The sequence below is a fragment of the Schistosoma haematobium genome, chromosome 3, assembly GCF_000699445.3.
Source record: "Schistosoma haematobium chromosome 3, whole genome shotgun sequence".
In the NCBI taxonomy this organism is placed as follows: domain Eukaryota; kingdom Metazoa; phylum Platyhelminthes; class Trematoda; order Strigeidida; family Schistosomatidae; genus Schistosoma; species Schistosoma haematobium.
The window spans coordinates 7,821,292-7,835,328 of record NC_067198.1 but is presented as its reverse complement, the minus strand read 5'-3'; the positions used below and the strand labels follow the sequence as shown (position 1 = coordinate 7,835,328).

Below are 14,037 nucleotides of genomic sequence, written 5' to 3'. Positions count from 1 at the left end.
TATATAAAAAATCCCAAAAAGGAACAGACTCACAGTTGCAATTAGGTGTACCAGATCACGTCGGGTTCACCAATGATGATGTCACAGGTATTCAGTGTTTGACAACGCTTCTACCAGTAACACCTTCTTATGTATTTCGTTCCCACCAAGAGAAATCAAAAGACAGAGTCGAGGAGATCGGAAGAGTATATTTGGCGATGACCAATATATCGGAATTCTCTGATCTAATCTGACTAGCGATTGCGGTTGATGTTGAGCACGGCGTTACCACACGTGATCTGGTGTGGATGCCTGACCGAGCGCCTTCAGCTAGATGAGTCCACTAAAACATATGGTCAGCATCCAATGTCGAAAAGTTACAGTTCTATTTATTTTGGGGATTTATTTACTGCTACAATGTTAATTTCCAAGTAATCGCGAAACAACCAGACAATATTTTTGCTGACTGATCTGTCAACCTCAACAGGGCAATCAAAGGTTCATAACAGTTTCTCTATATCTAGGTATGGGCTAAAAACAATACCCTAGTTATACTAGGGTACCACATAGGTACGGTCAATTTAAGGTCTTCACTTATAGGAGGGACGTCTGATTTCAGGGTCGTTTGGTTGGATTGCTGTAATCAGACCTTACACAGACTTTTTTCTTGTTGACACTTTTTACGATTTTTTCTGGCTTGATGGGATCCTGAGTGTAAAGTCCTTCCACTCATCAGTAATTTAATAAATCAATATTTTTATTTGGTATGATATTATTTTTCTAAAATGTATATGAATACATATATAACAAATAGTGTCTAATACAAGTGGTTGGCGTTCATTGCATAATACTTTTACAATTACTAGCAGAAACAGTCACTTAACTGTACAAAGCATTTGGGGATATTTATTAGTCTAATAAGTTGCGCCGTACAGCTACTTATTTGTTCAAACACATAAACATTAGTACAAGGAGGCACCAAGTAAATATGCTCTACATAAATCGTTGGATTTGTGTTTGGGCCATGATACTGTCCGGGTGCCCAGACCGAAGCAAGTGGTTTTCTTATGACAGTGGTATTCTTTCTCGTTGAGTTAATTAACTGTTTTGATCGTAAATTACGCATCAAAACTACTGTTTACACTTTAATTGCATCTACCCCAGTTAAAGTGATATTGTATTGAGTTTTTCGATTTTGCTTTTGTGTATTTATTGCATCTAAGCATACTTAGTCGACTTTTACTTGATTTATTTAGTTAAGGTTTGAAAATCCTTTTGCATATCCTGTTTTTGTCACCGCTCTAGTTGATTTCCAAGATGGCTAGGTCTACTTATAAATGTGGACAACCATACTGCTTATTTCCCGTGGATGAAGGGATGCAATGTAATGAGTGTAATAAGTGGTTCCATAAGATGTGCACCCGATTAAGCCCCACTGCATGTAAAAGGTGCTCAAAGCCCAACTCTCATTGACTTTGTAGTTTTTGTTGCTCGAGCAAAACATTGCTTATCCAGGAAGCAATTAGTCTCCTGGTGTTGGCTAATAAGAAGGTTGATGAGGGCTGTACTGGCAACATTGGTACTGATGGCGAAGATTGCGTTAGTGTCGTGAGTGCTATCACGGCGCAAGCCAGACATCTAACTGTGCAACCCGCTATTAAACCGTCTACCCCGAAACAATCAATGAGTGACACCTCATTAGATATTGGTAGCCATGTTGCTACAGCAGCGACCGGTGACCCAGATAAAACAATTACTGTCCCGAGTGGTTCTAATGTGGATGCTACGACTGATGGAATATGGATGACACGGAAACGCAGAAGATTAGGAAAGACAGCTAAAACTAATGACCGTTTACTTGATAAGTCCTTGGTGGACTCTCAGACCACTCCGCCAAAGTCCCATAGTAAAGCTTCTAACATTGTTGTGAGTCACTCGCTCGACTCCCAGGACTCTGTTACAATAAAAACTAATCTTAAGATACCAGTAGTTAAAATACAGGATCTAACGTCACGGTCGAAAGCTGTAAACACAGTTTCAAAAGAAGCTAAACCCCTCCCTAGTTTAATTATTTGGAATCTAGAGGAGTCGAAAGACAACGACCCTGCTAGAAGACATGCACATGACCTGCAGTTAGTGGAGTCTGTGGTAAGGAATGTACTACCTGAAGAGGTTTCAGGGGTACATATTACAAAAGTAATACGACTTGGTAAATGGGTTGGAGGCGAGACCCAACCAAGAAGTAACCTGAAGCTGGTTCTCGGGAGTTTTGAAGAAAGAGACATATTATTGAAAAGCACACTAAAAACTCGTGCCTCAAATATCCGTATTCGACCAGATTGGCCACTTGAGGATCGAATCAAGTGGAAGAATGCTCTTACGGAGTTGAGGACTCGCAAATTAAATGGCGAAAATAACCTTACCATTAAGGGTTTTCAGGTAGTCAGGTCTTGGAAACCAATGCTTCCGAGGCCTGTATGGGTAGAACGATTGATTTCCAAAACACCTTAAGTGTGTGCTACACGAACGCTCGTAGTCTTAGAAATAAAACATCCGAGCTAATTCTGATGGTGGAAGAATTATGTCCCGATATAATCATTGTTACAGAAACTTGGTTCACCGTTGATATAGACTGTTCTTTCATTGCTGGTTATATCTGTATCAGAAGTGATAGAGTTTCAAGTCGCAAAGGGGGAGGTATAATACTATACGTTAGGGATCACTTTCTTATACAATCAACCATATCGGAGGCTCATATCAGTGGCACATGTGAGGTTGCATGTTGTAAGATTAAATCTAGAAATGGGTTAGTGACTATAGGGGGAATATACCGTAGTCCGTCTTGTCTTGCTGACGATTTTATCCTAAGACACATCTGTTCTTGGAGTATGGCAGAATGTTGTTTCATCATTGGGGACTTCAACGCACCACATATCAACTGGATAGAGCTTACAGCTCCAGGTAGTGGTTTCGATAGCGACCTTTTATCTACCGTTATTCAGTGTGCACTTGTACAATGTATCACAAAACCGACACATATTGATTTGCAACATGATCCGTCACTGCTGGACCTCGCCCTCACTCACCACTGTGAGGATGCCTTTGATATCCAGCACCTTCCCCCACTAGTGAACAGTGATCAAGTTGTAATTCACTTTAAGTTTAGGACACATGGTATACGATTTGTATCTGCTACACCCCGTCCCAATATCTGGCGAGCTAATATTCCGGAAATCAGATACTGTGCTATCTCGACTGATTGGTCGGTCGACGCGGATGGATTGATCGAAGATGAATGGAATAAGTTTAAGGCTACATTCGAGTCCGTAACGTCGCCGTTTATCCCATGGTCAGCACGTAAGCTATCACATTGCCCTCCATGGATTAATAAGGAAACCCGGAAGCTGTTAAAGCGTAGGAAACATTTCTGGGACTTATTCTTGTTGACAGGTCATGCACCATTTAAGCGTGAGTACCAAAAATTCCGTAATATCTGTAAGAAAACCATAGCGAAATCCCGTACCACTTACGAACGACAGTTAGTATATGATAGCCGTACTTATCCGAAACGATTGTTTTCGTATGTTAAACGGCAAATGAAACGTAGTGATGGTATTCCCCCGTTACTGTTACACGAAAATTCAGAATTACTAGCTGAGACTTTTTCAGACTATTTTAGCGAAGTCTTCTCTACGTTTATTGTAACAAATACTTGTCCCACTCACACCGAGATACCAACCATTGAATCTGTACAGGTGACTGAGGAAACTATCCTTCCGTTGATAACTAACCTCAAACCTGGTAAGATACCGGGCCCTGACGGGTTACATCCACGGTTGCTGTCATCTCTTGCGGACATTATTTCAAAACCGCTTGCGACACTCTTCAACATGTCCCTCTCACTCGCTCAACTCCCTAGAGATTGAAAGGACGCTATAGCCAGTCTTATATTTAAGGACGGTCAGAGACAGATAGTATCTAACTACCGGCCTGTCAGTCTAACTAGCATAGTCGTTAAGTTACTTGAAAAGATAATTCGGGTTAGGTTGCTAAGCCACATAGATTTACACAATCTGTTAGCTCCTGAGCAACACGGATTTCGTAACAAGCGTTCATGCTTGACTAACTTGCTCATTGCAAGGGAGGATTGGACAGCAGCCCTAGATAACGGTCTGTCTGTCGATGTGATATTCATAGATTTTAGCAAAGCGTTTGACAAGGTTTCACACGTAGGTCTTATGCAGAAGCTCACGAGCTTCGGAATAATAGGTACTGTACATGAATGGATAAGAAATTTCTTATGTGACCGCAGACAGAGAGTGAGGGTCAACGAAACGCTATCCGATTGGAAGCCGGTCAAAAGTGGTGTACCCCAAGGCACCATCTTAGGCCGTCTGCTCTTCCTTCTCTACGTTAATGAGTTACCTCTGTTACTTAGGTCGTCAACATTATTGTTTGCGGATGATGTAAAAATCTGGAGAACAATAAAAAGTGCGGCTGATCATGTGGATCTTCAAGCTGACTTAGACGATTTAGTTAGATGGGCTCGAGAGTGGGGCTTAGAAATCAATGCTAGGAAGAGTGTACTAGTGCACATCGGTCACGGTAATAGTTACCGTTACACTATTGAGGGTAAACCTCTTCCATGCGTTCAAGAGCATAAAGACTTAGGAGTAGTATTAAGTCATGATTTAAAAACAACTACGGATTGCAAAGCAGCCTATGTCAAAGGTTTTCGTGCGTTATGGTCACTTCGCCGAGCGTTCAAATCTTTTGACGAGGAAACGTCTCGAATTTTTATCCCATATATGTAAGACCACATTTAGAGTACTGTATCCAAGCAGCTAGCCCGTGTCTGGTAAAGGATACTAACTCCCTTGAGCGTGTCCAGCGTGTGGGAACGAAATTAGTGAAGGGTCTTTCTAGACTCCCTTACGATGAGCGTTTAAAACGCCTAAACCTTTTCCCTTTGTCGTATCGTAGGACACGAGGTGACCTTATACTGGCATTTCGTATCTTTAATTATGATTTGGGTGTTAATATGTCTTATCTTTTTGCTCCCTCCAGCACTAATAATCTCCGAGGTCATAGGAAGAAGGTTCATAAACTACGATCTAATAAACTTAAAGTGGGGTCCCGTTTTTCTCATCGAGTAGTCAATCATTGGAACACCTTACCCGAACAAGTAGTATCAGCCCCATCAGTGAATACTTTCAAGGAGAAGCTGGACCTTCACTGGAAAGCAATGTGTCAGGATTAACACAGGTTCATCAACCTACTATCCTTATTACTGAAGACTGAGGCCAAACCCCGAGCCTTCGATCTAAAAGTCTAATCCACAAGGCAGTGGACCAACATAAAGAGGTACAGCCTCCTGGTAGCAGGTGACCAACAATAGGTTCATACGCCATTTGTTCCCTCAGAATCCTGACTACTCTGTGTACCATTGGTTTGGAAGATGCTAGCTTCAAGCGACTTTTTGAGATGGTCTCATTCTTACCAAACGTTTTAACAGTTAAAAACTTAGCACCATCAAATACTTAAGACGGTCGTTCATATAGTTTAAGAACTGAGTCAATGCGAGCAAAGCGAAGTTTTCCGAAACTAAGTGCTTGCTAGTTTGTTTGGAATGTGCTGAAAATATACTTTCCAATTGACATAGTAATTATATTAGGTGACTTGAATGCGGAAATCTAATTCAAATCTTCATCCACACTAACCGTCTGTACCATATCCATACATAAACCAGCTACTCTGCTGTAACACCAATGCTGTCTTTTGTTGTAAATCAGTTGCTTATTAGTATCAGTTGTTTAATAGCAGGTTTTTGAGCTATTGAGATCTCTTTGGAAGACGATTTGTAGTTGGGTGATAGGTCGTCTTATTGATGTACAAGACCTCAGAATCGTTAGATTTGTAGAACTTTTAAATACTTGCTGCCACTTGAAATATCGCAAATTATGAATGAATTCGAGGGTAGAGTAAAGGTACTCTCAAGTACCAAATTAAATTCCGGCTCGGAGACTGTTGAGTGTGGATCATCTTTTGGAGCTTAGCTAGATAACCTATGTATATATTCTTCTAGTGTGTAGTAGGTTTTATCCTACTTTGTGACAAAGCATTTACCGCTCCTGAATAGTCTGTTGCTGCCAAAAGTGTGGACAGTCCGCTCTCCCTCTCGAAATGCTCTCACATGGCCACGCGTATACAGCCACTGTCAGGGAAGTCCTACTCACTGCATTCTCGTGGTGGAGGTGTTGTTTACGAAACTAAGAGGATGAAAAGCGAATGTCCGGTGCTCTAACTGGGTTAGTGGATATGGAGGATCCGCTGAGGGGAGTTGGAAAACCCTGATTACAAACCAGTGGTACACACGAGTCAGGATTCTGGGGGGACAAATGGCGTATGAACCTATTGTTGGTCACCGGCTACCAGGGGACTGTATCTCCTTACGTTGGTCCACTTCCTTGTGGATTAGACTTTTAGATCGAAGGCTCGGGGTTTGGCCTCATAAGAAAACCACAGTATCACACTGTGAGGTTCTCATTCGTACAACTAACAAGTATTTTCATTCTATGTACACTTAAAAACTGTTATGACGGGATAAAAAGGTGGTATTACTTTGCTTACTATTTTTGCATCAACTCATTATGAAATTGGTCCAACGTGACTATTTTATTCGTTGTATTGATTCAATATGAGCTACATATATGTTTTTATAATAAATGTGTATTCTTATATGTAATATTTATTAGCTAATCAGTAAGTGTATGTAAAATCAATGTATGAATGAGTGTATTTTGGGTTTAAAGACATTATGTTTTGGAAATGTGCTTTTAGATTGTCGATAAGTCACTGCGTCATGGAAATTTTAGTGTTTCCCGTTTCAAAATATAAACAGTACGACAGTAACGATATAACCACATAAATAACCTACTGTCTGCAGATACTATGCATCTAATATATCGTTCACTGTTGTTACATCTATAATCTTTTTCTGATACGCCATTCATTTATTACATTATGATCAATAATTGGGCTTGTATCATCGTTTGGTGTTAATCTACATATTAACTTTTCTTTCCAGATAATGCCTGGTTACAAACAAGAAATGCCTCCTCCCGGAGGTTTCGTTCCAATTGATGTCTCAAGAAAAATGCCAAAAGGCTATGTACACGGTATGCCATTTTTGGTGTACTAATTTTTGTTTCTTTCACCTGATTTTTTCCACAACCAATGAATTTACTGGCTAGCATGTGATATATACTTTTACAGCAGGCAAGTAAAGTTGGGAATAATGTGTTGGAGAAAACACATTATATTCCACTTCGACATCTTTACTGTTATTCTGTGTGCTTCTTTACAACGAAATTCGCATTTCATATGCTCATTCTGATTGTTAACACTTGCCAGCTGTCTCTAGCCTTGATAGTATCCGATCAACTGGCTTATTGACTTTTGTAGTGTCTCAACGAGCTCAATATTTTTTGGCGGATGTCTTAGAGAGGCCAATATCACTGGTAGACTACTCTGTAACAAGAAAAAAGTTCGATCCAACATTGAATCAACTAACTCTTAAACTCTTTTTGGGCTTCTCAGGCGTCACCAGACTTATTTTATTTGAAATGAAAATGCTTGGTGCAACAGAATTCGAAGGAAGTGCAATATAAAGTAAAATGACAATATTGTAAGGGGATCATAGGGGAAATTATGGGTGAAAAATAAATGAGGAGAATAATCTCTGCTAAATAATACAAATAAGAATGTAATTACGGTAGGTTTTTTTCATTTAGAAGTTACGTCTTACTGTTGACCTGAATTGCACTGTAAAACATCCATCTTGACCGTCACTACCTTTTAATTTAGGATACGATTGATAATATTTGAAGTTGCCAAGTTGTATGGTATTTTAGACGTCATATCAAGTTTCAAGAAATTCATGAGTGCCAAGTTAGAGCATGAATCGTTCATCTCATGATGCCATGATCTAAACTGATCACCTATGATTTTTTTCCACAGTCCGAATGTCAGTAAATAAAACTCATTATAAGGACGCCTGGAAAGATACATAAAATACATGTAGTCAACTGGGTGTGGTATTTCAATTTATTAACATATTGGATCATGATTTTAGTTATCTTTAAACACATTTCAAAGATTCCGGATTAGTTACACAGTGTTAACACAGAAAATAATGGATTACCTGAGGATAGATTATTAAAAACACAGTATTTAATATGCCTAACTCAGAAAGACCAAATTTTATTAGCGTAAATCAAAGCTCTTTACACAGCATCTTGCATCCAGTTTTTATAGTCAGATTAACATCACAACAGTGTCAAAGGTAGTAGAGATTAAAATGTCATTCTAAGTTCTGCTATATGAAATATAATCTCATACGTTACACCGCTATAGTTCATGCAGATATCTATATACATGAATTCAACTGTTTTCATGGGCTCACTTCTCCAGATGAATATAGGACAACCGCAGGGTTTTGATAGTTTTATAGATGTACTTTACACTTTGGTGATCCAAAATGCATACTATTCCTATACACCAAGGTGCAACAAAACAAGCATTTGCTCCATATTAAAGGTGCAAAATATCAGTGTTAAGGGTTCTTTTGTCGTACAATAAGAAAAGGAAAATATATAACAAGTTTATATGAAGTTTAGTCAAGAAAGAATATAAGTCTGGTTACCAAATACTTAGTACAGGTTAAAATGTACTAATGTTGCTAAGCATGGATGCCTTTAGAATTCAGTATTTAATATTTCTTAGTTTAGTGGCTCGTAATATCACCAGCCTATTCTCTTTAAAGCTTTCACAAAACTCGGACTGCAACTATCTTCTAAGATCCCGATCTGTTTTAATCATCCGTAATAATAATTCGTAAATCCTTCTCACTAATTTGAAGCAACGATTAGTAGTCACTATGACTAATTAGTATCATGTTAATTTTACCAAATCTATTTCCTAAGTATTAACATTTAAAATAATCTGGATAATGCGTAAAACGTAAGAGACTTATAAACTATCTTACTTATCTTTGCTGTACCTTTAATCCCATCCTAAACAGAATTTTCAAACCAAACCTAGATTATTCGACAGGTCGTACATGATAGATCTTACCAAAGTCCTGCCTAAACTATACAAAGCTATTATACTTAACATCACTTTATGTCTGTGGACTATCGCACCATACTTTGTATTAATGAGCATATTTGTCTAACAGAGTATTATTTTTGAAGGACCTGAAAAATGCAACTGCGTTAGGTATAATCTTGATGACCTGTGAAAATGACTAGATTGAGCAAGGGACAACTATTTCAGGCCAGTGCACACATCCTTCATAAAAGCAGTTTCTGATTCTGTACTTTCGAATATTACAGCCGGCGGTGAGAATCTATAGAACAGGATGTAGTGTGGTATTCTTAGAATTAAACTTCTTTCATCTACTCTTTTCATTATGGGAGGGTATCATTGTTACAAATCCTGGTTATCTAAAAGGAGCAACTCACAGTTGTTATACTTCAGTATGGTTGTTAAAGCAACTTACAAGTTGAAAGCCATTTCCTAGTCAACCACGTGCATTTATCATTTTGCCGATTTCTGACTGATCCAATCTGTCAAATTACATAGCTCTCACCATCTTCAATACAAATATATATATATAACCCTCGATTTTGTATCACAATTATTTTAGCATGCTGTATAGTTCACTGTTCCTAGCTGCTTCCTGCTTCAATAAAGGAATACATATTCATATTACAAATTATTTTAGCCCTTTTTAAACACCCTTTTTTCATAGTAAACCACTAAACCAACCTTTTTATGGATGCATCTCTATAATTAATAAGGTCTTATAACACTTGGCGCATTGTATACTTCAACATATGTGGGCTTTAAAGTTCTCAAACATATGAAAGGAAAACAAGCTAAAATTAATAGAGAAGACGAAGAATGTCGAATCGCCCTTGCTCCTTTCATTATAGCTGAACAAGAACGATTATACTTGAAGCAATTACGAAAAAATCGCGAATACGAACAGAATTTAATGGGTGATGTTGCAGGCTGGAAAATTGGTCATTGGTTTGACTACCCAGTTTATCATAATCCTCGAGGTTTATGGTGTGATCCGGATGTGAATGAGTTTTATGCTCATGTTGCTGATTGCGATAAAGATTTGAGGCGTAAAGTGCGAAATCGTTACTCTTAAGTTGTGCTGGCGGTGGGAGCTTGGAAGCACTTTTTATTTTTGAAGGACTGATAATTTGAATTGTAGTTAAATATGTACTAGATCAAATACAAATTTACTGTTGAGACCATTGCTTTTTTTCTTTTGCTTTATAAGTTTAATCGCGGTCTCAAATGTTTAATTCTATACGCTAATCCCTAGATCCCAGCTCTGACATCATAAAACATTCATTTATGTTGTCTGTTTCCTGATTGGTCGAATGGGTCATAACGGTTCAAGGTCACACAAAGCCGTTGCTCAACTTTGCCCTTATAGTTCAGTTATATCGGATAGCGTTAATCAGATCTTATTGATTTATATATCCATTACTCCACTGGTTCTTTAGATAGATAGATACATAGATTTTATTGACGGTTTTCTCCAAGTATGAAGCCAAAACAGGGGTTCGATTTCATCGGTGTCCTTTCTACATACGATTTACGTGTATATATTACAGGTTATCGAAATTTCAGTACGGATAATTGTTGATTTATATATTATCGGGTTTATTATACACGGTATCAAATTTTTTTTGTATTAATCGCTGTGGCTTAATGGTTAAAGTGATCAACTTCCAACTATTGGGTACTAGGTTTGAACCCCATCCCGGCTGATTCGGTTTGGACATTATCACTAGACACCATATTAGGAAATTGTGGTTTATAGCTAATTATATTTATAGTACTCTTCAGAAATAGCTCATCTAGTATCCAAGAAATGATAGCATACTGAGTTAAATCAATACATAATATCTAGTGTAAAAATATTGATAAATTTCACTGGGAGCCACAGATCTATTGGGGGGTACAAGTCTGTTTAGAGTAATGTGATAAGCGTGACAGTTATGATTTGTAATTATTTTTATCCTGTTCACGCATAAGTAGCCATACAAAAAGTGGAAATTGTTAGAAAAAGTCAAGAGGAATACGAAACTGGGTTATCTATTTGCTGGTGAGTTTTGGTCCTATAAGTTGCATTCATCACAGCTTGATCTCAATCAGTGTATCATTGAAAACCAGAGAGCGATGGATAGCTATCCCATTCTAGTATGTGACTGCTCAGTAATGGGCACCTACGACCTCATCAGGTGCTGGTTTCCAATGATACCCTGAGTGAGGTCACTTTGTGACGAAGAAAAACCTACAAAACAAGCCAATCTTTACAGAAGTCTTTCAACTAAACTATGATAGCCAAGTTAATCGTGGCTTACTTCAAGATGCTTTTGACTGATGGGTCCAAACATGTTGGAAGTGGGACAGTTGCCACCAATGAGATTAAATAGTTGTCACGTGGTATCAAATTAATGGAAGCAGAATCTGTGCTATTAGACGCCTGCTTGTTTATTGTGTTATATCTTTAACCATTCATAAAGTCCAGTTAATTACAAATCCTATAAAATCAACATAGTATGTAGTGTACCCGTTAAGAATTGTAAACTGAGTGTCGTTATGATCTGGTGGCTCACTTCTCTACTCACTTGAGTTGAGAGTCTAAGGAGTAATAATATATGTCTGAATACTCTCTCTGTTGCGCATTATTGATAGTTTTTGGAGACTGGGAATCCACTCAAACTGTTGATTATGTGACTACAACAATAATGGTCTTCTCACTAGTATTGTATCCTAATTCAGGATCATTTTGTTGTCTCAATGGATGTAATGTAAAGGACTGAATCTGACCTTCATAAACGGCATCATTACAGTCAACAAATTGATGAATCATAAGCCTAGTTAGTGTTTTTTTTTTCAATGAAAAATGGTGACTTTAGTATTCTGGTACAGTTCAAGCGGATAAAATATTGCTACCAAACAGGATAGACCAAATACTGTTCTAAAAACAAGATAAGTGCTTGGTGCAAATGTTAGCGGAGTTACTATGAGTTGACGGACTTTTCACTGCCCAGGTATCTTTGTCTTCAGAAGACCAATATTCATTTGACCTGCAAAGTAAAGCTTTCTACACATTCTTAGTCTCCTTATTTTGAATAACTGGTTGGCCAATCCATTGATGACTGAACCAGAACAATGAACTCAGGTGTGTTATCGTACAAAATGGGTTCCCCTTATCTTTGTAATTGCTAATGATGGCGTCCCTTTATTAAAGTGTTGTGCTGGGCGATATCCGAGATCTGAAACTGATACACAACCTGTTACGCGCTAACCCCTCAAATCGACGAGTGGGAGAAAAAGTCTATTGAACTACTGAATAATATGAATAAATACACGTTTATATAAATACATTTCTACTCCTTAGAAAATGGATTCATTTCCTTGGCAATGATATGTAGTTGTCCTTCCGGCCACTTCAGACTGTCAGCAAGTGATGTATGGGCGAGAACGATAATGATTGGTTGTCTGCTTAGTCAGACATATGTAGATGGTCTGACAGGTGTCAGATGAGTTATATATTCCCCTATTCTTATTATTATTGTGAATCATTGTTGATTGTTGTTGGGTTGTATGAGGTTTTGGGGGGGGGAATATATTTACGTTGTGGTCAGACTAATCACGTATTATTGATCTGAGTTGTATTGACGTCCTGTAGAATAGACACTGGGAGGGAATCTAGTGTAGATAATCGTTTAAGGTAAATTAACGTCCCATACATGTAAACGTGGAAACCCAACCGTTATAACATTGGACGAAGTAAAATCGAGCGTTATAACAATTGACGACGGGGTGAAAAACAAAGAACCAAGGTTACAAACCACAAGTTATAACAGCAAGTAACCTTCCACTTTGGCTACTTCTGATTAGCTAACTCCATCAAAGCAGATTTATATAATCTCGGCCTTGAGGCACAAACACATTATTTGTGGGGATCAATAGTATTGTCCATTTGCCAAAACCTATTTAAGTGTGGCGGGGCTTGCATATACAACCTGCTAGTTAGAAGCCAAGTATTCTGATCACTATGAATGTCACCCAAATTCGATTCTCAAATGTAAAATCTAACCAGTCTCATCGTTTGTTCATTTAAAGTGAAAAAGTATCAGATATACTTATCTTTACTTTAACCAACAAATAAATATAACTTTGTAAAGGAGTACATATTTTCAAGAGATTAATATAAATTCATAAAAGACATAGATACATATTCACCAAACAAATCCTAAACGCTTGTTAGTATTAATTTTTTTATTTGTCAAGTTTCCATTTAACATAGCATTGTTGCGCACTTCTTTATTGTAACGTTGATCATTCGTACTCGTAGATTGATCACTGTTGTGTTGATCATCAGTTGGATGATTCATATTAATGGTCACTAAACTTGGTAAACCGGTGCCTAGACCAGTCATTGATCCTGTATGGGTTGCTTTTTCCAATGGATAAACATTTCGACCGTTCGCTTTACAATGATTAATTACCTAGAGTTTGTGTTGTTGGAAATTAAACAGATCAATAAAATGCTAAGTGTTGTTTTTTGTAGTCCGACTGTTATAATTGCATCTCCTACGGTATAGCGAACCTATTACGCAGATGAGATGAATGACATGAGCACTAAAGTTTAATTACTAAACCGAATTATAATGTATACAAACCACAGCTATATATGCACTATTGTCCTTCCAATCCAGACCAGGGCATATATACTTATGTCTTCATTAGGTGTTTGATCGACTTCTTCTAGTCGTGTGTCTTGTTTTTACAATTCATCACTTATCGTTTGACTTAAAGATGAAATGTCAACACAGGCACATAATATATCTTTGTTCACCCAGCTTATGACATTGTTTAAAGCTTTTTAATGTTCGATCATTACCATATTCTGCGTTAGCTTACTCATTAGGTGAAAACAATAAGTAAAGATCGTGGATG

At 37.9% G+C, this 14,037-nt stretch overlaps 2 protein-coding genes across 3 annotated transcripts in view; one reads left to right on the top strand and one right to left on the bottom strand.

Annotated features, from left to right (window-relative positions):
* The first annotated feature begins 567 nt into the window (after nucleotides 1-567).
* NDUFA13 (NADH dehydrogenase 1 alpha subcomplex subunit 13 ndufa13/GRIM19) lies at nucleotides 568-10,305 on the top strand. The gene is made up of 4 exons (XM_012944558.3): nucleotides 568-743; nucleotides 5,047-5,244; nucleotides 7,067-7,157; nucleotides 9,843-10,305. The coding sequence occupies exons 3-4, from the start codon at nucleotides 7,070-7,072 to the stop codon at nucleotides 10,199-10,201; spliced, it is 447 nt and encodes a 148-aa protein (XP_012800012.1). The 5' UTR covers nucleotides 568-743; nucleotides 5,047-5,244; nucleotides 7,067-7,069; the 3' UTR covers nucleotides 10,202-10,305.
* The window catches only part of MS3_00004919 (uncharacterized protein), a 43,783-nt gene continuing 30,332 nt past the window's right edge, over nucleotides 587-14,037 (bottom strand). The window contains exons 2-3 of one of the 2 annotated variants that reach the window (XM_051212904.1): nucleotides 6,487-13,586; nucleotides 587-5,262 (exon numbers count right to left, since the gene is read on the bottom strand). In XM_051212904.1, the coding sequence (XP_051068829.1) occupies nucleotides 13,317-13,586 (270 nt within the window). In that variant the 3' untranslated portion in view covers nucleotides 587-5,262; nucleotides 6,487-13,316. Of the gene's footprint in view, nucleotides 5,263-6,486; nucleotides 13,587-14,037 lie in introns of those variants that run through there. The other variant, XM_051212903.1, reaches the window with a different exon arrangement.

Bases quoted from the DNA above. Each gene is read 5' to 3' on its own strand.
- NDUFA13 (XM_012944558.3), top strand. From the start codon at position 7,070: ATGCCTGGTTACAAACAAGAAATGCCTCCTCCCGGAGGTTTCGTTCCA. The intron at 7,158-9,842 runs GTATGCCATTTT...ATAATTAATAAG, and splicing joins GCCAAAAGGCTATGTACACG to GTCTTATAACACTTGGCGCA.